The 26,433-nt window shown below is 38.5% G+C and overlaps 1 protein-coding gene across 1 annotated transcript in view; it reads right to left on the reverse strand.

Moving 5' to 3' along the window:
- The window catches only part of LOC126810128 (scavenger receptor cysteine-rich domain superfamily protein-like), a gene marked incomplete at its 3' end in the record, with an annotated part of 61,370 nt that extends 35,221 nt beyond the window's left edge, over window positions 1–26,149 (reverse strand). Inside the window, exons 1-4 of the mRNA XM_056098647.1 lie at window positions 26,069–26,149; window positions 19,350–19,497; window positions 11,550–11,719; window positions 439–577 (exon numbers count right to left, since the gene is read on the reverse strand). Of these exons, the coding sequence (XP_055954622.1) occupies window positions 439–577; window positions 11,550–11,719; window positions 19,350–19,497; window positions 26,069–26,120 (509 nt within the window). The remainder of the gene's footprint in view (window positions 1–438; window positions 578–11,549; window positions 11,720–19,349; window positions 19,498–26,068) is intronic.
- Between the last annotated feature and the right edge of the window lie 284 nt (window positions 26,150–26,433).

Below are 26,433 nucleotides of genomic sequence, written 5' to 3' on the forward strand. Positions count from 1 at the left end.
CTGTAATAATGATGATCGAGGCTAGGCGGAAATTTCAAGGGCTTAGTTCTCGGTGCATAGTGGATCAATTTAAATGAAATTTTCAGCAAATTGCCTTTATATTATCTAGTTTTTAACTATTATAGTGATAACTGTCAACTCGTTATCGAATCTCCCATAATGTATCTTTAATATCAGGAAAGATTATATAGAAGGATAATACATACAATGGATTGAGTAGAAATGTTTTTATCTGTCGACTGTTGAACACGAAATCAGTTATATCCCACATTGGTTTTATCTACTGGTTTTTGACCGATATAACAAACCAACATATAAAAAAATCAGTTCAAAATATATGTAAGTAACGAATTGAATGGGGTGAATTTAATTAAAAGATGTAGTGGTAAAATTATCGTTATCTTTTATATAGAATTGGAAGACATTGGAGATTCATACTTGTTAAATCCTAATTGACGACACACTACATGAGCTTCTTTCTGTCCAAAACCATCAGGACAAACTCTTCCAAATGAGCCGTTGTGCCATACCATCACTCGTCCTTCCATAGAATTGGATCCTCCTACCAAAGTTACAACTGCGGACAAAATATAATTAAATGGCTATCAAGAATCACCCGTGCTTAGAAATAAAATAGGGTTTAATGCTGCACGCCGTACAATGCGGCATACGGGAAATTTTTCCCGGACCCTGGTGCTACTGCCTATACTCTTACTTTGAATTCCAACCGTTAAGGTTTAGTTTACATGCACGATTATATACTGTCCTTGCCAGACTCTCCATCATGTGTCACTGACAACGGGGATCACATCGCAAAATCCGTAGGAGCTGTATCATCTAGAATGGTTTCCTATCGTTGTATTTTAATGGTTTGACAATCTATTAAACAATACATATGGCGACTGAATCCATTCATGTGATTTGATGTTTGTTGTTTATTGCTTGCAATGTCCGTGTAGTTTTTGTCGGGACGGTAGGTTTGTGTTTTCGGTTGTGTTTGGTTTGTGTGCAGAGCTCCCTCTTCTAATTGAGGTAGAATGTTTAAACATGGTGTATATAATTATGAAGTGAATGCCTTGATGTAGACCAAAGATGATCGATCACACTCTGCTTAGGTCAAGCGATATGATTGATTGGTGCTTTGGGAGACGATAACTTTAATTCTAATTAAGTGAGAATGATAAAAATTTGGTCTATAGATTTATTAAATCAATACGTTGAATAAGTTCGAACATGAACATGTTCTGTTCAGCTTAATTGGAGCAATAGGCAATTTGAATTTAGATAATAATAATAATAATATGATTCATTCTTATATAGCGCATTCTAAAACATAACAATTTACACAGTAAAAAGCATGGCACATTTTCAACGCGCTTTACAAAAAAAAAAAATATATATATATTTAAAATAAGATTTTTACAGATAATAAAACTACATAAGAGGAAAACTTCAGTAAAATTGCAATAAGCTACGCGCTTTACCAAATATAAAAATTAAAAGGAGATTGTTACAGATAATAAAACTACATAAGAGGAAATTTAAGTAAAACTGTAATAAGATATGTAAAAGAGTAACTATAAGATAAAAACTTCAATAAAATTACAATAAGCTACGCGCGTTAATATCCGAAATGGCGTTGGAAAAGAAGAGTTTTGATTAGTTTTTTGAAAGTTTCAATGTTCATCACGGCTCTAATTTCGCATGGCAGTTTATTCCATAATATAGGGGCATATCGTGAAAAGATTCGGTCACCGTAAAATTTATTGTTCGCTCGACCTTTGGGGTAGGCAAGTGATGGTGCTTGGGTAAAACGGGTGACTTTTTGTGGGCGCCTGATGTCGACGAGTTTGCAGAGATATGACGGTGCCATATCGTTCACAATCTTAAATATAGTCAGTAACACTTTGAACTCAATACTTCCAACTACTGAGAGCCAATGTAATCTGAACAAAACGGGTGAGATAGACTCGCGTTTTCTGGTTCTAGTAACCAATCTCGCAGCGACCGATCTTGAATAGTGCAAAAGACACACTCTGACAAGTTTGCTTTATGAAACTTTCTAGTGAACAGTCGGAATCGAAAACTACACCAAGATTACGAACACTGTTAGATGGTGAAATAGGCTCGTTACCAACTCGAACAGACTGACTGGGAACGGAGTCACCAAAACGTGACTGGAAATGAATTACTTCGGTTTTGGAGTCATTCAAAACAAGTTTGTTGTCAAACATCCAGGCTCTGATTTCATCAATGCAAGTCTCTAACGATTGAACTGAATAGAGCTGACTGTCATCTGCATAGATCATGGCATTTAGATTGTGCTTGGTGATGATCTCTTCAATGGGAGGGGTATACAACGTAAACAAGGCCGGGCCCAAAACGGTACCCTGGGGAGCACCACGTATCAATACTTCTTTCGAAGAAAAATTATCATCATTAACGACAACAGATTGGGTCCTACCACTCAGGTATGACGTAAACCAGTTCAAAACTGTCCCAGACAGGCCGAAGCGATTCGTCAGTCTACTCAACAATGTATCATGATCTAGGGTGTCGAATGCAGCACTCAAATCGAGTAGAGAGAGCAATACATGACTTCTAGAATCAAGAGCAGTGGTAATATCATTGTTCATATGAAGAAGAACTGTTTCGCAGCTATGATTGGGCCGGTAGGCAGATTGTCTATCGGTGTATAATGAGTTATCAGATAGATATTTATGTAAACGTTTCATCACAACTTTTTCAAGTATTTTGAACATGAACGGTCGGTAGGTTGGAAACGGGTCGAAAGTTTTTCAAGATTGGTTCAAGTCCAGGTTTCTTCAATAGAGGACGGACCAGGGTGGTCTTAAAGGAGTTGGGTACTTCCCCAGTTTTAAGTGATTCATTTATGAGAGCAGTAATGTAGGGGGCAATGCAGTCCACATGTTTCTTTACTAGTTGTGTAGGAGCCGGGTCAAGTCCACAAGACTTGTTTGGGGCGTTCATGATCAACTTCTTTACCTCGTCTACAGAAACTGATTCAAAAGTGTCAAGTGTGGATGTACAAGTCTTCTCTTGCTGGACAGGCACAGAGGAAGTGAACTTTTCGCATAACTTATCTACCTTTTCTATGAAAAATGTGGACAGCATGTCAGCTGCGGCTTGCTTTGAAGTTGCCGATTCAGGGATGACATCATTCACAGCAGTTTTCTGACCAATCATATCATCAACAATCTTGAAAAGACCCTTTGAGTCAGCATTTTCAATCTGATCTTTGTGGTGTTCAACTTTAGTGTTTTCAACAAGTTCACTGTATTTCTTCTTCTCGGAGTTAAGAATGTCTTGGTCAATCTCAAGACGGTCACTTGAAATAAATTGTCTTTCAGCTTTTCTGAAAGCTTTCCGAGCTTCCGAAATATTGTCATTGAAGATATAGAGCTCGATATCTTCGATTATATTTGAGTGAACGGGGTGAAACTGTTAAGTGTAAGCAGAGCAATAAGCAACTTGAATTACTGCAAGACTTTGGTGCTCGACAACTTCGATTCTATTTGTGTTAGAGGTGTGAAACTTGGTGGATACTTTCTATTCACCAATAGTCTTTTTCTAATGGGGCTAAGTAAAGACTTCTGTCTGATAATAACAATAATAATAATAAGAAGAAGAAGAAAGAAATCGTCTTATATCGCGCTCAGTTATGTCCGCTGGTCATTTCTAAGCGCTTCACAGTGAGTTCAACTACTGTTCTTTCACAAATATTTGCTAAACAGATGCGTCTTTATAATCCGTGAATGGCATTTGGCGATTGAACATAATATAACACAACACAGTTCTATGGATAACAATCACTATATTATATACACACGACGTTTCGACAAGAATTCACTGGTCGTTATCAAGCATACAAATTACAAATGAGAAAAAAATTGTGACAGTGTTATAAATAGGTACATTGAACAATAATAAGAGAAACCAGAAGTTAAAAATTGACTTAAAACTTGAAAATAGAGATGTCGTGTGCATCTGTCGGGAAGCTCATTCCATAAATATGCACCACGAACTGGTAAAGGGTATTTTCCATACAATTTATAATAACTGGGAAACGAAATCAGTGCAGTGACAGAAAACATGGCTTTATGGATAGTTGTCAGAATTTTATAGTCAATTCTGTCTTCAACAACCAATAGAGTTGTATAAGTTTATTGGTGATGTGATCTGATTTTTTAGATCGAGTGACTAAACGAGCTGCATTATTTTTAGAAACCTCGTGATGTTTTAAACAATATTTTGGTGCTCCTGCTAGCAGTCCGGTTGCATAATTCAGGTGAGATAGCACTAGCGATGACACTACTTTTGCGCAAATGTTGTCACTAAACCTTTCTTATTATCTGGTTGATTTGCGGAGAGGATGACATTATTTCATCCATCATATATCCCAGATTTTTAGTTTCCTTTGTTAGATAGATGGTGCAGTTTCCGACTTTTAAACCAGGAATTTCTCTAATGTGTTTTTTTTATCTGAGATTTAGGATACATAAACAAAAATTCAGTTTTTTCATCATTTACTTTAAGTTTGTTGACAGACATCCATAGGCGAATATCAGTCAAACATGTTTCTATTTTATGTATTGATTCTCGCAATGATCCAGGGTTAGAAATACCAAACGAGCAATACAACTGAGTATCAAGAGCATTGAACATTTTTTCTTCGGTTAAGAGGTCCAAGTGGAAGCAGTTATAGCAAAAATAATAAGGACCCAGAGCTGATCCTTGGGGAACTCCAATGGACAACGAAACTGGGTCTGAGAACGTTCCCCTATTATTATTTGCTGACTCCTGTTTTGAAGGTAAGATTGAAGCCAAATAGCACATTTCCTGTGATATCGACCAGATTTTCTAGTCTGCTAATAAGTATTTAGTGGCCTATAGTGTCGAACGCTGCACCTAAAGTAGCTAAGTCTCTAATTCAATATCATCCAAAGTCTTACACATTAAAAACACGAATTATTTGTCAATTCAAATCAAAATTGATGTTGTAATCTTACCGGGAAAAGGTAGGCTTCTGATATCCAATATTTATAACAAAATAAACATTTTACCATTGGTACACGAATCGTGTACCATAGTGCGTTTCAGCGTCACTTCTAACAGGTGACCAGAACGAACGAGGCTAGATATATTCAACAACTCATGTCAAACGGTGAAGCCATATCTTATCTGAAGAGCATGCGCAATAGGCTGGGATAACCAGGCGCTATAAATTGGCACTTGGTTGAGACGCATGCCGTATTTCGCTGGACATAACTGATTGAATGTAAATCAGTTTATATACAATCAGATTGTATTATTATATGCGTTGCGACACATTTGGGTCAATTTCTGGGTCCCAAATATTACCGATTTAGCTCCTCCTTTAACTCTAACAAGACCAATAATATTCCACAGTTGCTATCTCAAGAAGTGTTAATGTCCGATCGCGATTTTATTTTCAGTAGATCTGTCTCTATACTGTGACCTATATGCAAATTGTAGAGGTTCATGAAGATTATCTAGATGTGCTGTGATTTGTTGCGCTACGACCTACTCAAGAACTTTTTCAAGGAATGGTAAATTAGAAACCGGTCTATAATTCCTTAAAATATCTTGATCAAGACTATGTTTCTTTAATAGTGGCAGTACTAATACGCATTTCAAAGATGTAGGTACTGTTGCTGACAACAGGGAAGTATTTATAATCTTGTTGATGATGTCAATAAGAGAATCGAGCACAAGCCTCTCCTTGAGTAACCACGTTGGAACCGGATCAAGAGTGCAGGTTGCAGATTTCGCCCTAAGTATCGTAGCCTTAACAGTATCGGTTGTCACAGACTCAAATACTTTGAGATTAGAAATTGAAAGTGAGGAGATATCGGGAAAAGGATCAATATCATGGGTTTCGCTGTTGAGCTTTTTTCTTAAAGACCACACAAGATGAGAAACCTACATTGCATGTACGTATAGCCAATGGCTACTATATCAACTTTACGGTAAGTTCACACCAATCTGATTACAATTAATTCGGCTGTTAACGTTTAAGTATCCGACACGCCAAAACACTTTACAATCTCTCAATCACGACCTTATTACGGTTGATTGGCTGGTGACTACACATAGTATATACATTATCTATACAATATATCACTCTCTGTACAATAAATCACTGTCTATACACACCACTAGTGGACAAGTGTCTATTGACGGTCCAATTAACATGTGACTGGCCTAATCATAATCACCGAATTATCGTCTTGCATTGTTATAGATTAAACATTTGTGATTGGAATATTTTAGAGTGAATTTAAAATGCCGTATCATGCCGAATATCCATTTAAGCTGCCTTTGTTTAAATGGGCCACGTGGCAAATGAAGACGACCCAAGCAATTAGCGCATTTACAGGTAATTTGGATAACCCCGTAATACTTGATATCCCAAACTATTCTTTATAAGTACCAGTCATTTGTTGATATATTCATTAGTAGCTATATCTATCTATATATATATATTTGTGACTGTCGTTTGTCTGTCTGTCTGTCTGTTTGTCTGTCTGTCTGTCTGTTCGGGGTTGGCGGCTACACTAGGTCTGCCCCGAGTCTGAAATTTGGGGTATAGGGGTAGCTCGGACCGGGAAGTAACACAGGCCAGGTGGCGTTAGTCTACCACTTCCGGTTTCGGAGTTATGACCCCCAAGCGAAGCCGGTCTGTTCGAGGTTGGCGACTACACTGGATCTGCCCCGAGTCTGAAATTTGTGGTATAGGGGTAGCTTGGACCGGGGAGTAACATAGGCCAGGTGGCGTTAGTCTACCACTTCCGGTTTCGGAGTTATGACCCCCGAGCGAAGCCGGTCTGTTCGGGGTTGGCGGCTACACTAGGTCTGCCCCCAGTCTGAAATTTAGGGTATAGGGGTAGCTTGGACAGGGCAGTAACATAGGCCAGGTGGCGTTAGTCTACCACTTCCGGTTTCGGAGTTATGACTCCCGAGCGAAGTCGGTCTGTTCGGGGTTGGCGGCTACATCTGCCCCGAGTCTGAAATTTGGGGTAAAGGGGTAGCCCGGACCGGGGAGTAACATAGGCCAGGTGGCGTTAGTCTACCACTTCCGGTTTCGGAGTTATGACCCCCGAGCTAAGCCGGTCTGTTCGGGGTTGGCGACTACACTAGGTCTGCCCCGAGTCTGAAATTTGGGATATACGGGTAGCTCGGACCGGGGAGTAACATAGGCTAGGTGACGTTAGTCTACCACTTCCGGTTTCGGAGTTATGACCCCCAAGCGAAGTCTGTCTGTTCGGGGTTGGCGGCTACACTAGGTCTGCCCCGAGTCTGAAATTTGGGGTATAGGGGTAGCTCGGACCGGGGAGTAACATAGGCCAGGTGGCGTTAGTCTACCACTTCCGGTTTCGGAGTTATGAACCCCGAGCGAAGTCTGTCTGTTCAGGGTTGGCGGCTACACTAGGTCTGCCCCGAATCTGAAATTTGGAGTATAGGGGTAGCTCGGACCGGGGAGTAACATAGGCCAGGTGGCGTTAGTCTACCACTTCCGGTTTCGGAGTTATGACCCCGAGCGAAGCCGGTCTATTCGGGGTTGGCGGCTACACTAGGTCTGCCCCGAGTCTGAAATTTGGGGTATAGGGGTAACTCGGACCGGGGAGTAACATAGGCCAGGTGGCGTTAGTCTACCACTTCCGGTTTCGGAGTGTGGATTTGACTTCATTACTTAACAGTACAAATAAATTTTTGGGTAACCATCTAAATCGAGTAACAGATTGAGAAGGGTCATCTAACTATCTTTGTGTATCATCTATATATATATTTGTGACTGTCGTTTGTCTGTCTGTCTGTCTGTCTGTTCCTAGAACAATGGTGTTATAAACTATAGTCCATCTCTTTTTTAAGAATAAAACTGCATTGATTTTAACAAATTTAACTTTTATTAAATAACATTAAATAATTTACACATATACAAATGTATTGATTTTAACAAATTTAACATTTATTAAATAAAATAATTTACATATATAAAAAATGCATCATGGATGACAAAAACGTATCAACTTTAATTTTTACATTATCTGGTTGATTATTGTGTTCGGATCCAATAGTGGTAAGAACATCATTCTTGGTGTTTACAATAGCTGGACGGTATTTGGTCTGCTTGACTTTATTTGTGTATTATATTTCGGCCTCCTCGATTATTGGATTAAGAGTTCATTAACGCCGAACACCAGTGAACAGTTCTTGAGTATAGTTTTAAGATCAATTAAAGGATTGACAGTCTGCCGGCATAGTGGGAACATACCCTCGAATCGTTTGGACTGCACGCGATGGTAGAGTGTTGTGTTATTTAATTAGGGGATTAAGGAATCAGTCAGGTGTTAATAGGTAATTAAGGAATAAACTGTGACGTCACTTGCGCCTGAGAGGATTAAGAGTGTTTTCGATAATTGGCAAAGTCGTTTTTACGAGAGGTCTCTTTTTTCGACTTTGCGTGAAGATAGCTAAATTAATATTAATCAGATTCCCATACTTACCGAAACGTATTGTCGTCCATCTTATGTGCACTTTAAATTACTGACCTTATCTCCAAAAAATTGACAAATACCTTTTGCCAGTTGTTGGTTACTGGTGCTAGAGGGAAGCTTACTAGATACGCAAACCGTGAGAGATTTCACAACTTTGAAAGGTCTTTAGAATCTGACGAATCTAATTTAGAAGTGTAATATTTCGATTTAGCATGTTCAATTTTCTTCACAACCGCTTCTGCCTTGGATTTATATATTTCCTTGTGTACCGCTAACTCCGATTTCCGCCATACTCTCTAAGATTTTCTGCGCTCCTTCCTAGCCTCATGAATTTCATCAGTGTACCAAGACTTGAGATTTGTACCGTTAGATTTCCTAGATTTCCGAGGTACTACCAAATCGAGAGATTTTGTAAGATTGGTATTGTAGTCGTTGACCAGAACATTTATAATATCACCTGGATCTTTTAGAAAGGATTTATTTCGTTCCTGAGCCAAATAATGTTCAACATCAAGATTTTTCAGTTTTCTGCGAGCCATTGTTTTCACAGAATTCGTTTCGTGTTGGAATGTCACATCACCAATTATCGGATGATGGTCCGAAATAATATCATCACACACAGTAACGTATTCCACAATATCTGTTTTTTAAATCACTATTTTTTTGTTATTTGGAGGAAATTATCCGTATTAGCATAGCAATATCCGTGATTTGGGGTGTATAACTCGTATTGTTACCATAAAATCTGTTCTTTTAGAAACATCGGTATTTTTATCAATCTGATTAAAAACAGATCTATATTTCGTCTCGTTTTTTTATACTTTCGATGGCCTTCACTACATGAAGATATGTCCAATTGTACTGGGAGGTGGCGTCAGGGGTCATACGAGCGGCTTTTGACCCTATGATGTCAGGCAATGATTAATCAATCAGCGTTGACGTTTCTATGGATTTACCCACAGTTCCCTGCAGAGCACGCCAAGAACTCGCCGTAACAGACCGTTTCATTGACTAATTACTTACATCAACTAGATGGCCTGTTATATACTCTTCAAAAAAAGCAGGGGATATTGAAATGTAAATACCTATGCAGGTTGCGATATGATAAATAGTCATGGATACTTGACATGCTTTGAGAGTATGTTCACAGATGAAGAACTTATCGCCCCAACAGAACCACTGAGCTGCATGGCGCCATACGCGTGGGATGGGTTTATTGTCAAATGAATGGTTGATGAAAACTGCCGCTTGCTGGTTTATCCTATCCATGTTTGCTTTCCTATTGGTTCTTGCATAGGATTTACTTTTTAGCGTATCTTTGCTTTAGTGTTTTACGTTTAATTTGATCGGGAGACGTGTTCGTCAACGTCAACGTCAACCGACAACACTGCAAGAATTGGAAGTGGCACTGCAAGAGGATTGGATCAGATTGCCCCAAATCGTGATTGGGCGGTTGATTAGGAGCATGCCACGACGAATTGCTGAATGTCTGAGGATTGGTGGAGCAATTACTCATTATTAAGACAAATCAAAAACGTCCATTTTCACTTTTGACAGTGTATCTCTTTGCGAGTGAAATGGGGCCGTCAGATAAACCGCCCATATGAACTGTTTATGTTCATGTGTAGTCAATTGGCCTGATATTAACATACAATGGTTACCTCTAATAAAAACAGCAGTGCATTTCCGCAGTTTTGTATTGTTTCTGAATATCCTCTACTTTTTTTTATGAGTATATAACAACTCTTCTAGATCCTAGTGTTGTGAAGGCAAGTAGCACGAAATTTTGAACTATAAAAAACGAAACGAAATAGGATCTGTGTTTTAATCAGATTGTATTTTTACATTCTTTTCAGCATATTAACCGTTATAATCTGTTTATTACCAATATAAACTTATACACTTTAAAATCCCTACTTCTTGTTATTTGAAGGACATTATCCATATTATCACAGAAATATCTGTTATTTGAAATAGATAACTTGTATTTTTACGATAAAATCGGTTGTTTTAGTTGCATTTCTGTATGTGGACAGAAACGTCTGTATTTTTACACACTTTTCAGTATATAAGCTGATAGAAACTGTTTATTAGCAATATAAATCGTATCATTAATCAAAAGACCTGTAATATTCCAGAATAACTTGTATAATAACGGCACTGTTCTGTTAATTCACATAGTTACACTGCTGTTGGATTCGGTTAACGCATGCGCGTCACAGACTTAAATTATGGCGGTGAAAATTCGAATATGCGCTGACGATGCACAGTAAAGAACAGAGGGAAATTCACAATAAGATGTGAAGGTAAGTCTTACTAATAATATTTATGTAGAATGTTCAAACTAGAATGTTCAAACACGATGTAGATATCCATTAGGTGAATGTATTGGCTGAATTCAATGATACAGGTTATGTATAATATAATCATAACTTAGTTTGGCATTTAACGTGGTTATATATTATTTTGAAATCTGGTACGAATCATTGAAGTCATGAGAGAATGAATCATGTCGATTTTCAGCCTGCTGCGACTTTTTGTTCTACAAAAAGCTTATGAAAGGGATATAGGCTATAGTATAGCTTTGTGGTCATGAGAGGACGAACCCTATTAACTTTCAATTTCATCATATTTACATACTCTTGCGTTTATATTTAATATAGGTGTAGCTCCTTAAGGCACTGCTGTCTGTCAAGTCTGTCAACTCCACCAGAATCCTTACTTGATTAATCCGCCCCTCGTCACATCATCCTCTAGTTTTTGAGCTGAGGGCCCCGGGTTACAAAATGATAAAGTGACAGTTAGTCTTTATCTGTTTTTTCATGTCATGTAAGTGAACCCGACCAACTTTAAATGTTTAGCTGACATATAATCTGTTTTTACTTTTCTTGGTTTTGTGTTGATTTTGTATTGAATAATTGAATGTGTTTATAGAACATGGTTAGGATTTATTTGATATGCTACATTTGGTTTCTCGTCTTTTATATACTTGTATAATGCTCAACTTACCTTGGCAAATCACCGACGCGTCTTCTCCATGACCACAATCTTCGTTTCCCCAACCACTATGAGAACATTCAGCTAGTGCCATGTTAGATGCTTGACAATTAACAGCAGCTAACCAAATTTGACCAGTACCTCGTCCAAAACTGGCATCTGGGAGAGCAACCGCCCCGGTTCTAAAAAAAATAGCTCTAATTATATATATGGAATATGCATTAATTCAAAAATGTAAATTTGGGATTAAATAAGGACTATATCACTGACTAGCTGATACAGTTGACTTATGATAGCGATCCAGAGCCTCAAATATGTGCACTAATAAAAACATTCACGTGAAAATGTTCATTCAATTATTTATCAATGAAGCCCTTAAAAATATCTCCTTTACACGTTGGACTTTTGAAAATAATTTGATACGAAACTTGGATAAAACTCGGCGATTTTTTCATTTAGTTGAATGAACAGGTTCTCAATTCAGAGTCACCTCGTGCAGTTTCGTCCTTTTCTATCTTTTAATCTCACGCTCGCAGCATCTTACTGACTCTGCAAGACTGTGAAATTTACTTTTACGTCCGCGAGTTCAGAAGTTGGGTTTTTGTTAGCTCTAAATGCCTTGTAACAAAATATACTTTACCATTTGATTTGAGCAATCTGACCAAACAGCTCTGGGCAAACATTACAAGTCATGTAATATGGATTATTAATAAATTCCAGACAATTTCGAATTTTAATTAAAATGTAAAACAGGTACATATTCTTGGGGCTACTATCAGAAATGAAATGAAATGAAATGGGGTTTAACGTCCTACTGTTCTGCTCCTAAACTGGGCTAATGAAGACGCACATATACGCCATACAGTGTGCTATGAGGGAAATTTTGCCCGGGCAGCGGCACTATCGCCTATTCTTATATCGAATTCCAACTGCCACGGGATCTTTTACGTGCATTCCAATGTATACACGGGACCTCTGTTTTTCGTCTCATCCGAAGGACTAGACAGCCGTCCTTGTCAGACCCTCCGTCCTGCATCACAGGCAAGGGGGAGCCACGCCGGAAAATCTGGATGAACTTCCTCGGCCAATGCAGGGATCGAACACCCGACCTCCAGGCTAGCGAGCCAGCGTCTTACCCACTTAGCCACGTGATCCCCCGGCTACTATCAGATGATCTGAGCGTGTTTAGTAGCAACGTTCCTGGGATACCTAGCGTTAGGGTCAACGCGATAGAGAGATTCTGATTCACAATCCATGCCGAGATGTTTAAATTATACTCAACATATTTTTGACATAAAAGGAATAGCATTGTTATGTAAAAAAAACATTTTCGTGTTTAAAAATCATATGTTATGTCATTTATTATTACACAAACACTTGATAATGTGAATTTATTGTCAACTAAGGCACATTTTTTTTTATTTTGTCGTACTACACCATTTTTGCTTATGCTTTTACAACCGTTATACCATATGTCTTGGTGAAATTCGAGTGCTGTATCAGAACGTATTTCGCATATGAATCTTTTATTTTGTATTTACCTCACCAATTTAAAATAACTATTGTTTCTCGAACTAACCGAAGTGATATCGTTATTTAATATCTAATAGCTCCCACATCAACTTTTTTTTTTAATACGAACTAAATTATTCATTTTTAAAAAAGTTAAATTATTTGATCTATTGAGCTATCATATCGCGCTCTCGTGTTTAAAAAATTAAACGGTATACATATGCTACGAAGAATCCCGATTGAGTTCATTAAGTATTCGTTACAAGGCGAAGGTTGAAATTCAAATGTGACCAAGGACATTAACTCTTTATGATAAAACAAAAAAATCTACCGATGCAACACCATAGGTACCAGTTAACTTTCGACAAAGTTACAAAAAATATTGAAATGTTAAATCAAACAAAAATCCAACTTAGATTTAATTGTTTATGAATGGTGTTTTTAATGGTAAGTCTTATCATATATTTAAAAATAAGCCCCACATATAGCTCGTTTATTGTACTTATAAACCTAAGCCATGCACAGATAGTGGTTAGAAATCATACAGTAGTCCATGTTCCTGAAGCAACGACTGCAAGTTTTACAACATCTGGCCGTTGCTTGTTTACTTCTATAATTCCCGAACTTATAGCTATGTTATCTACAGACATGTGAGCAGTAGCTTCCAATCTGAGATTGTGACATCGCGACCTCCACGGAAACCGTTGAATGAACCTTGAACTTTGCAACTCGATTATCACAGGTAGACATTTTAGCTTGAAAGCGCGAGACTTGGTATTCGCGACAATCGAGGAATCTGACAGGCTCACAAGTTGGGCTTGATAAGATGTACGTAGTCATTGAGATGACAGTAGTCATTAATTAGCAGGTGTGTAACCAGTTATAAAAGATGCCACTAATGGTGTATACATTTTTAGACACCAAGCCTGCAGTGAGGGGGGGGGGAGCATACCATACGACCGACCTGGCACCTAAACACTAACCCTACTAAGATGACATATAGATGTCCGCATAAAGATCAAATACCAAATAATATGTTTTTGATTTTAAAAAAAGGAAGAACTTCACAGTAAACCACTCCATCGCTCTCTTATTCTTGTCTGCGATGTCACTTTAGTGGAAGCAGACATCAAAAAGCAACAATATTCACGCCTTTAACACCTTGTGGCAACTATTTTTATTTAAAAAAGTATTTTTGTTCAAGTCAATGATATTAACATTACTGTGTATTATACACGATATCCGACAGTCCATAGCAATAAAGCGAACCAATAACACTGAAAATCAGTATACAAATCATTGTTTAAAAAATTCATATACATGTACGTGAAAGCGAATAAGGCGATTTGTTTTGAAAAGCACGTTAGTCTTTAATAGCAGAAGTAACATTTCTTTACATAATAAAGCATGCCAAGATATATTATCAATATATATATTATAAAAAAAATACGTAGAAAAAAGGAATAACCACATGTTTTTTGGCTAACGTTTTCAGTTCTCCTGAACCTCTTCAGGGGCCGGTTGCTCAAAACTCAGCTATTTAAAAGATCGTTATCTTGATAACGTGCCGTTAAATTTCTGTTGATTTCAACACTGCATGGTTTAATAATATTCTAACATTTTAAAGTACTTTTCGTTCGTCTTGGGACTATTCATAAATAATGTCATTACATAGGGATGGACACCATAGTACATGTATATTCATAAATAATGTCATTACATAGGGATGGACACCATAGTACATGTGTATTTATACATACAGTATTTACATAGTAACACTGTGGTTTTAATTGGCTATAGTTACCATTGTCTATGGTTACATAGTATATAGATAACTAACGGAACCCATATATATGTTACAGGAAACAAGCATAATCAGTAATTATGTATAATTACTGAAATTTTCAGGTATTATGTATAACAACTGATTCACTCAGTAATTATGTCTAATTACACGTGCTTTAATCTGTTGTATGTGTGTACAATTTAGGAACAATGAGTGGAAGATAATCTTGGGATAGATTAAGAACATTAATGTAAAATTAACGGGGTTTTTTTGTTTGTAGTAAAATGGTGTTCCATTAATTTACTTTTTGTCATGTCACCGACTTTCATTTTATAAAAGGGAAAATTTGAAATTTCACTTGTAGGTGTTGTACACGTAAGTGCCAATTTTCAATAATACAATCCCGTTGCGTACTCTATTCCGTAGATGTGTATGGAAGGGTATCGCTGCCAATATTAAATGGCCTGTGACAATGTCGTTTACATTGATGGTACGTAATACCGGTAATGATAAAGTCAAAATACCTCTAAGGCAAGAGTTAAATGTAAAACGTCAAATGGTAAGTGTCAAATGACAAATGATTTGTTAGAAAATTATTTGATTGACGTGTCTACATTTTACTCATTACGTTTTATATTTGCGCTCTGCCACATCTCATTTCTCCTATTGTTTTGCTCCGAACTTGGTTAATGAAGACAGGCACACTATAAGGATTTTCACCGCACGATAACAGTAAATCAAGCTGGTACACTATAATAAACTATCTAGACGACCGTGCGTAATCCCGAATGTGCCAGGATATAATTGATAGATTCAAAGAGCCAAAGAAATATACTTTCCAGTAATTTAAAACAAAATAACTGGAATTTCGTATAAATACCCGTATTTTGACGGTCTTTCTATCAACAGAGTTAAGTACAGTCTAATTAACCTTGTTCTATTAAGAAAAACCCAAAAATATGTAAGCATTAAATGATATATTTAAAGAGAGGAATGACAATACATTTTTAGCTTAGTTTAGCCCCCCCCCCATCCTTCCTTCACTTCAACTTTAATCTTATTTTGTAAAGTTATGCAAATATGATTGTGCCAAAAACTATTTGCATATTTGAAAAGAGCAATCAGTGATACGTAACATGGTATCTGGAATTTCGTATTTAGACCAGTATTTTTACTTAATAGGCCTTTAATGGTGTTTCCTACCACGCGATGTTTTTCAAGGTATGCTAATCTAAATGTGCCAGTTAATTATTTACATATTTCTAAGCAGCAATGGGCGTGCTTCTAGCGATAGGTAGCATGGTATCGAGAATTTCGGATTAAGACCTGTATTTTAACATTGAATACACCCCACCCCCTCCGCAATCATGGCAATAGATTTTAGTTCCATCCAACTTTGGTCGTTTTGCAGGGAGTGTGAATGTGCCAGAAGATTATTTACATATTTGAAAAGAGCAGTTATAGGTAACATTTTGGATTTTTTTCTATCAAGACTCGTTTTTTAAAACTGAATACCCCCCCCCCCCCACACACACAAGTACACTTAAACCTGCATTATGCAAGAGCTAAAACTGTCTTATTGCAGTTCCTACGTTGGGTCTTAAATAAATTAGTAATTAGGCAAATTAACTAATCCACCAGACCATAATCGATGACATCGTTAGTCTGTGATATTTATTGGATTTGAATTATGAAAACACGATTGTACTAGAAAACTATTTACATATACTCAGCCAAATTAAAAACTTGACACTTGGGATTTTTGGGACTAGATTTTTAATATTTGGTTTAAGGCAACTATTTTAGTGTTATGTTGTGCACAGATGACCTTGACATCAACAGAAAGCAAGAATACGTCTCGCCGAAAGTCCTTGACATTGATAACGTTCGTGATGTCACAGTACCCCCCAAAATGAAATTCACAGACTTGGAGAACAATCGGAATAAAGTGTTTAGTAACGGTTGTGGCCTCCTCTAGCGTCTCGTACTGCCACACAACGTCTTCTCGTGGATCTCAGAACATTAGTAAACACTACCCGAGGAAGACGTCGCCACTGCTCAGCAAGAGCATGTTGAAGGTCCTGCAACGTCAGTGGTGGATTCACTTGCTGACGAACACGTCGACCCAGTTCGTCCCAGATGTGTTCAATAGGATTAAGGTCGGGGCTAAGCGACGGCCAATCCAGGACTTGGGACACCGGCATTTCTTAAAAATTTCTGGGTAGCAATTGCTGTATGGGGTCTAATATTTGTCTTGTTGAAACGTTAGTCCAGGCCCATGTCTCTGCATGAACGGAAGAAGAACAGGTTGCAAAATCTGATCCCTGTACTGGACAGCATTTAAGTTCCCTTGGACAACAACAAGAGGAGAACGTCAATGTGCACAAAAAGAACCCCAAACCATGACGCTGCCGCCACCAAATCGGTCACCTTCTCTGACGCATACTTCAGCGTAATGTCACCTCGTCTGCGGTACACTCGGACCCTGCCATCGTTAAATCTCAAAGTGAATCGAGATTCGTCACTAAAGACAACCGAATTCCACTGTCTTTGAGTAAATCTTATGTGTCTTGTGACCCACACAAGTCGGTTACTGCGATGAAGAGGTGTCAATATTGGTCCATTATAGAGCCTCCGAGCTCGAAGACCAGCAGTCTGCAAGCGATTTCGAACAGTTTGTGCAGTTACCCTTCCACCAAACATCTCTCTACTTGTGGAGGTTGCAGTGACAAATCTGTTTCTAAGATGACGTAATCGTATTGCTTGATCTTCCTGGAGTGACGTCACACGTGGCGCTCCCGCCCTTGGGCGGTCGGCAATAGTTCCAGTTTGAAGCACTCTCATTCTAAGATTAATTATTGTCTGGCGTGAACAATTAAAGGCTCTTGCAACAGTGACCACAGACTGACCAGCATAGAGCCTACCTATAGCACGTAGACGTTCTACATTTGAAAGGCGCGGCATTTTCTAACAAAGATGAAAATAACAATTTTAATTTGTTTTTCCAGTTCAAGTTACGTGTGCGTGTTCAGTTTAAGCAAACTTGCATCGATTGACCTCACGAGTTTGTGTTTGCACGTGTTTTTCAGGTTTTTCATCTTTATATGCTCAAAAGTTACGTGATCCACGTGACTTTACAATTTTATGAAATTAAAGGCTTCTTACTACTTACTATCGTTAGAAACACTTTAAAAATTTATTTGACTTACCAGAAAAATTTTTTTGTTGAAATTCATCAGTGTCAAGTTTTTAATTTGGCTGAGTATATTTACAAATAGAAATGAACGTGCTTTTCACTAATAAGTAACATGATACCTGCTGGAAATTCGTATTTGGACATTATAAAGTAGATCCAAAGTTTCAAGGTAAGTAAATTTCCACCCCAAACTTAGGCTGCCTGACTACAGCTAGCTCCGCCTGAGAACAAGTATAAAGTAGATACATCGCTGTGTGCAGTATGGTAAATTTCTTATTGTGTGCTAAGCTAATTTCCTGTTATAGTGTCGTGAATATTTGACTTTTTACATTTAACTCTTGCCTTAGAGGTATTTTGACTTTATCATTACCGGTATTACGACTTTGTACATTGTACTTTTTACATATAATCAATGGAAAAGGCATTGTAGCAGAGAATTTAATATTGGCAGCGATATCCTTCCATAGATGTGTGCCAGTATCTCCGATATAACATTTTTGACACAATTACATGTCAAGACACATGAGATTTTTTTGTGTCACAATAATAGACCGGAGACACAATATTAATTGTAGCCTGGGGTCTCAGTGGCGGGAGTCCATCAAATGGGCACAAAACCAGACCCAACTTTTCTATAGTAAAATTTCGCGTAGAATACGTTGCCGAGTGGTAATCAGTCCGCCTTTGGGGCGTTTTCGAGATATTCGGGGTTAAAGATCGAATGAGGTCATTTGCACTGAAAGTAGGCTGTAGTGCCGCTGTCCAGGCAAAATTTCCCACATAGCACACTGTATAGCGTATGCCCGTCTTCATTATCCCAGTTCGGAGCGGAACAGTGGGACGTTAAACCTCATTTCATTTCATTTCCGAATATCTCGAAAACGCCCCAACGGCGGACTGATTACCACCCGGCAACTTATTCTACGCACAATTTTGGTATAGAAAAGTTTGGTATGGTTTTGTGCCTATTTGATGGACCCCCGCCACTGAGCCTCCAGACTACAATTAATATTGTCGTTGACAATAATAGTAAATTTATGAAAATTATATTTCTTATTTGGCGATGTATGGTCGCAACATTTACATCGAAGATCCGGGCATTTAGATACATAACAACCGGTCCTTGTGATATAATTTTGCTTTGGTTAGGGGGCGTTCCAGATTAGGTGGTGGTCTTTGTGATTTAATGAATTATTTCCCGTGAAACAAAGTAGTTCAGCTTTACTGTTGTGTTAATATTTTGGATACACACACACACACATATATATATATATATATATATATAAGAAAATGCCGAGGAAATATAAATTATATTTACGGGCTAAATCCAAGTTGTCGACAAACAACGGACGCATCTATATCGTCCCAACCATCATCACAGACTGTGCCCCATATACCATTATGGAACACTTCAACTCTTCCTTCGTGTGGTACAGATCCTCCAACTAGTCGTATCTGTTGGGATGCTATAATGAAATAGTCAAAACCTTAATATAACATATTACTGACACCCTTACACCTAAAGCCTCACAAAACAAATTTCATTAATACTATTTAATACCACACTCATAAATTGTATACCAAATATATATTGGTACTTCACCACACAATGGTAAGAGAGACATGCCTTAACTACTGACATTTCGCAAGTACAAACAAGTAAAATGTTCATATACGAAACAATTCTTACACACTGGATTGCGCGTAAAATGATATTTAACATTTTAAATTTAGAGAGGATAATGTGAAATACCGAAATTCTCCCAACCCTCACATTGCACATAGTGACATTCAGTGGCATGGTGAAACGGTCGCGGTAGATGGGCGAGATTGTGTAATGACGCCCCAATGGAGATTAGCAGATGCAATAGGCGTGTGTGGGGGGGGGGGGTGGAACTGTGGCTATTTGCCCGAAAATTTTCTCCGGAATATTTAGAATGAATCAATCATATATATTCTCTGGTAGATGCGGGTAAACAAGTTTGGGTGTATGAATATAAAATCGTAAGCGCTTATTAAGGAGGATGGGAAAGAAAGGCATTGATAATAAAGTTAGGTCATAAGTCCTTATTTCTATAAAACAGAGAAAAAACCAATTCTAAATACAAGGAAGCAATCGGAAAAGCTCCCCCAAAATTGAATTAGTCCCCCCCCCCCCAATATTTCGCAGACAATAATGATTTTTTAGGAGTGTTCAAATTGGTAGGCGATCCGCGCTCGTAGCATGGTCCACCGAGGCCTGCCTGTCATCATCACCTCCTGATCCTCTTGTCTTGATACCATACGTGCTTTCTACATAACTACTGTGGGGCGTGTTGGTCTACTGTCACTGACCACGTGTACTCGCTCATCACACTCACGACTCCTCTCGTTTCGCCTAGTCCTACCAGCCTAGCACCCGACTCGTGTCCAGAGTTGCCATTTGCACTGGCAGAACTGTTGAACATTTTTGAACGTTTTGAGATTGAGAATTCGTGATGCATTTGTGATAGAAAGAGACCATCGTCTTCTGATGACGTGACATCATCGTCTACCACACCGGCACCAGGATCAGCAGCACCTCATGCCAACGATTCACCGCCTGACGTCCAGTCCAAGACGAGAGCGCCTTTATCTGATCTTGGCGATGCTGTGCCAGCCAAGCTCCGTGTAGTGAACCCACCGAAAACTACGTTTGGGGAACAGACTCGCTCATTTCAAAGTAAGTGGTACACCGACCGTTCTTGCCTCGAGTACTCGTTTCAAAAGGACGCGTGTTTCTATTTTCCGTGCCGGAAATATCTTTCTAGTAATGAAAGAGATCATGTTTTTACGCCTATACTGTAATTCTATGAATAGAATAATACAATACCTTGCAATTTGATACTACAGCGTAAATCAAAAGACACTCTCTACTGCCCTCAAGATGATATCGGCGGGAGAAGTCGAAGAAGGAAATTTCAGTAAATTCAGCCATAAAAACATGCCCCAGGCACTTCAATTTGAGGCCCAGGAATGCACTCAGATGCGAGGAGAAGGCATCAAATTTTCTGGGGGAGGTATTTGTGTGGGGATTTGTCTGGCGAGCCCTTTCTCGGCAACACATTATAATCCTTGAGTGGCATTTAGCGATTGAACACATTAAAAACACAACACAGTTTATATGGAAATACAATCACTGGTTTTATAGTGGTTTATAGGCATAGCACGACGTTGCGGAATGAAAACACTGGTGATACCGAGGGTGGTAATTTGTAGGCTAGGCACTTGACTGATGGTGATCATGCTGCAATAGAACTAAGCTCAGCTCAGCTCAGCTCAGCTACTCATACGTTATACACTGCGCGAAAATCTGTAAAGCTCTAAAACTACATTAACGCAGCGTATCACGTGAGGATACGGATTAGTGATACAAATTGGTAAAATTCCGCTTGCCAGAAGTCTCTAGTAGGCTTAGCAAGTAGACGTAGCTAACAATAACAATTATCCTGATACATTGTTAATGCCTGGTTTGCGAGGATGCTGTGTTAATTATCACTGCAACCAGGACGTTTAGAAATATATTTAGTCATACGCAATAATAAAGAGGAAGAATACTATATCATAGACATATATTAAACACTACGAATGGGTAAAATTCCGCTTGCCAGAAGTCTGATACAGGTTTATACACACCAAAGGCCTATGACGAAATAATTGTTATTTAGCCCACAGTTTGTGTCTTTTGGACATTTCTAGTTATTTTATAACTTCAATCATATTGCTTTCTTCAGTTCATAGATGGATAATTAACTGTTATATAGTTCATAAATTTGTAATTATGCTAACAACACAATTAAGGTGTTATACTGTATACATCTATTATTACAACTTTCTTTTGTCTATATTACATTTATGTCTTTGTTACCCCCTGATTATTGTTAACCCCTATCAATTAAACTATTATTTAAGTTTTAATTATCCTTTCATCAATTTAACTATTATCTTGCATTATAACAGCATATGTCTATGGCTTCTTTTTTTGATGCAACACATTACTTTGGCCCATGTTTCACCTAGACGAGGTCAGAGTGGCCTACCCTTATCAATCAGCTTTGGTCGTTTTAGCTCTTTAGAATGTACGTTTTCCAAGTTCAATTCTTTGTTGTTTTCTATACTCCGCAAGTTTACCTGGTGCTGAGTACATTCTACAGAGAGTCGGCTTGGGTCAATCAGGTTAGATAAGTATTTCTTACTTTCTGGCTTGAGTATACCCATCGCCGAGCCTGGAAACCACGCGCCGGATATCCGCGCTAGTCCTCCCACTGGTAGACAGGGCAGTAACCTGGGGGACGACGAGGGGTGAATTATAAACAAATATCGGAATGAATTCCCCAGTCCCACAAGTAAAGAAAAGAATAACAAACAGAAACGTCCTAATACAAAGAACGTTTCTAACTTATTTAATACAACAATCAAATCTTAGAAGGCATGGTCGAGGTTTTTCTCTTGATTCAGAGTCCTTCTACCGACCTATCTAAAGTGTCGCCATTTTTAATAGCCAAATGTATAGCCGGCCTGTGATCCCAAAGCTATCAAAAACTGAATTGTCGGGAACGTCACAAGCCATGTAGTCGCCAAACATTTGCCGCCCCCCCCCCCCCGGGCATTCAAATATCATTGATCGCCCCCGCGAGAGATGACTGATGATTAGGGGATCCCTCACGGGGGAAAATGGATCTGCAAAGTTTCAGGGATACCTCCCCGGTCTGTTTTCCCCTTTCTAAAGGGAACACATGGGGAAAACTCCAATGCAACATTGAAATTTTTCGCAGTTGTCCTGAGGCCTTTCGATGATTCCACATGGCTCGCGATGCCCCCGAAGCTTCCCTGGGACACCTGGGAACCTGTCTCCCGAGGCTCATCATTTTCCATCGGTAGTATCGCCGAGGCAATAAATGCCCAGTGGGACGGAGGCGTAAGTGCCGCCAATATGCCACCATGCAAGGGACTGAGATGTGCATATACAAATACGCCCCGCACCTTAAGCAGAATTAAGTTCAAACTTTTGTGCATAGCCTACTAATGCCTTAAAGGTGAAGCACCAGACTACTTATCCTCAATGCTTATTGATTATGTCCCCCAAAGAAATCTTCGGTCCCAACATGAACTACGTCTGGTGGTACTCAACTATAGACTTAAGACATTCGGTCATAGATGCTTCTCATACACTGCACCAAGCCTATGGAATTCATTACCCTTGACCTTAAAGAATTCACAATCACTTAGCTGTTTTAAGAGGCTGTTTATTAGTTGTTAACATTAACTGTTTTTTTTTTATCCTGTGATAAGTGGAGAGCTAAATTCGCATTGAGCATTAACTTTAATTGATCTGTGCGCACTATAAGAACTCACTATTATTTATTATTAGTAGTATTCTCTTTTAATGCAGAGGAGCCCATGGCCTTATATTCTCTTCGATTCTGAACAGGCGATTCCAAAAACCACGACTGAACCAAAACGTTTCAATAAACAATGCATGGTATAATTACAATTGCAAATCCTCTCTTAAAGAGCGTGGTCGTATTTTGAGACGATTAAAGAACCACCCGCCTATGGCGAATATTGCGGCATACAAAATGGTCCGGACGAAGGCCCGTAGAACCATACGTCAATCAAAGAAATCTTCGATGCAAGGGTATGTCTCAAAAAAGCATGGTATAATGACGATTGCAAATCTGCTCGTAAAGAGCGTGGTCGTATTTTGAGACGACTTAAGACCCACCCTTCCATATTGTTGCATACCAAACGGTCCGGGGCAAGGCCCGTAGAACCATACTTCAAACAAAAAGGAATCTTCACGGCAAGGTTTCGTCTCAAGGATTAATTATTGTACCAAGTCAGTATGGAGTAGGATTAAAGGTAAAAGTAGTACATTATCAGTTAACCATTTAATTGTTGATAATACCATCTTACTAACATTTCCTAATATGGCTAATTCTCTGGCCAGTCATTTTCATTCAATTCATCAGCCAATTTCTCCTCTGATGCCTTTCGGGGCATTACACATCAAAAGGGGACTAGGCGTCAAGTACCGCAATGATGAATGCTATAATAATAGTTTTTCAATTGCAGAGATTCGTGATTAGCTTAAACGAGGTCGCGATACGAGCATGGAACACAGCAACTGGAAGATAGGTCATTTAAGGTACGACTGGGATCAATATTCTCTGACCTCAGGGGTGACCTCAGGAGAGTATTTTATCTCCAACAGTCTTTGCAATAAAAATTAATACCGATCCAGCATGCATTTAACCAGGTACAACTGGCGCTTTTTTTGTTGATGACATTGGTTGATATGCTATGGCTATACAGACATGCGGATAAGCGAACGTAAATTGCAGCTTTGTTAGAATTCACGACAACAATGGGCAACCGAAAATGGATTTCGAAAATCGAAATCCAAGAATGTCGGCCTGCATTTCCGTCAGAACCGAGGTTTGCATCCGGATCCAAAACTTTTCTTGGATCGCAATCTCCTTCCAGATGTGGATAAAACCAAATTTCTGGGGTTAATATTTGATAAGAGTTATTCCCCACATTAAAAGCCTCAAAAAGAAATGTCTGAAAACCATCAACAGACCGTAGTGTTATGCTTCGATTATATCAAGCATTAATAAGTTCAAAAATCGATCATGGGTGTATTGCATATGGGTCTGCCCGCGAGTCTTATCTGAAAGAGCTCGACCCCGTACACAATCAAGGAGCATTGCATGCATCTCCAATGGACAGTTGTTGATACGTCGCGACGCACGAGTCCTCATTGCACAACCGACGTAGCATTATGCTACGAAAATAGCATCTTTACCATGGGCATTTATATCTGCTTAAAACTAACCCCGTTCCATCGTTTGGTATTCGCATCCAACCCCTTTTGTCAGAGGCTCTTTTCAGCCATGACAGTATTACGAATACCCCTTTCTTTGTGACTCCACCGTGGGTTATATCTCTCACAAAGATCGATTTCGATCTTATTCAACATTATAAGAGAGATACCAGCCCCACGGTGTTCCAATCTCTCTTTCGAAAGTTAAGGCCTAAATATTGTGATTATGCCCCAATTGTTACAGATGGTTCGAAAGATGGTGATCGCGTAGCTTCGGCAACCTTGACACCATCTTAGACCATCGTCTTCCATATTTACAGTTGAGCCCCACGCCATACTTCAAGCTTTGAAGTTCATTCAGTTATCTAATATACTACAACACGTCACATTTGCTGATTCTCTGTACCCCCCCCCCCCCCTTCAGGCATTTAACAATACAAAGCTTGAACACACATCGTCTTTTGCTGGCTCCCCAATCATGTGAATATAATGGTGAATGATCAAGCAGATTTAGCTGCCAAAGCTGCTTTCGATCTTCCCCTATCAATTATTTTATTACCATATAAAGATTTTAAAACATGTATAAATCATTTCATCTATAGCTGCTGACAACGGTCTTGGGATCTTGCCAAACTCATATAGATCCAATAGGAGAAAGAAAGTTGTTTTGTGTCTCGCTCTCGCATATGTCATACATTTTAACTCATATTTTCATCTTAAAACGAGAGCCTGGGCCTGAATGAGAACACTGTTAAGTCGTTCTGATAGATTGCTAGCATCTCAAAACATGTTAGATGCAAATGCTTCCGTTGCTAGATATCGTGGATATCGTCATATATTTGGCGCAATATGGACCGGTTAGAGCTGACGTGCCATGAAAGTACATTCATTCATTCTATGGTCTATATTATACGTACATCATAATCACATCAAAAACTTCGAATTCATGTCTGCTACTCAAGAAATTATCATACTCCAGGGGTGGGGAGCCCCCCCCCCCCAAAAAAAAACAGTCCCGTTCTAAAAACGGGCAGGAAGTACTTAGTCATTATTCCTGTATTAATTGAAATATTAACGTTTATAAAACCTGTAACAGATAGTATAAACTTTCTGATCAAGTTTTCCATATTTAGTATAGTATATATATAATTGATCTAGACATAGCAATTAAATTAATATAGAATCTTTCTTACCTGTTCTCACAGTGTATACCAATAAATAGATGAATGCAATTGTAATGAACATCTTCAATTCTAATCAGTTAATTCGTTTTGACTATCAAAATACCAAAATATAGTTACAATATATACCCTGACGATATTTTATAGGGTCGATGCTACAAAGATTCCATTGGATGAATCTAGCAACGTGACTGTGATAAACGGGAAAGACATATTCCATTGGACGAATCTATACGTCATTTATACGTTTTTATTATTTTCGTCACTTATACCCACTGCACACATATGTATGTATTTCCGCTCATGTTTCCGACAAACAATGTTCGTAATATATATTAATCATTACAAACATTAAACTAACACTTTATCACGCAATT

Source organism: Patella vulgata, chromosome 2 (assembly GCF_932274485.2).
Source record: "Patella vulgata chromosome 2, xgPatVulg1.2, whole genome shotgun sequence".
NCBI classification, from domain to species: domain Eukaryota; kingdom Metazoa; phylum Mollusca; class Gastropoda; family Patellidae; genus Patella; species Patella vulgata.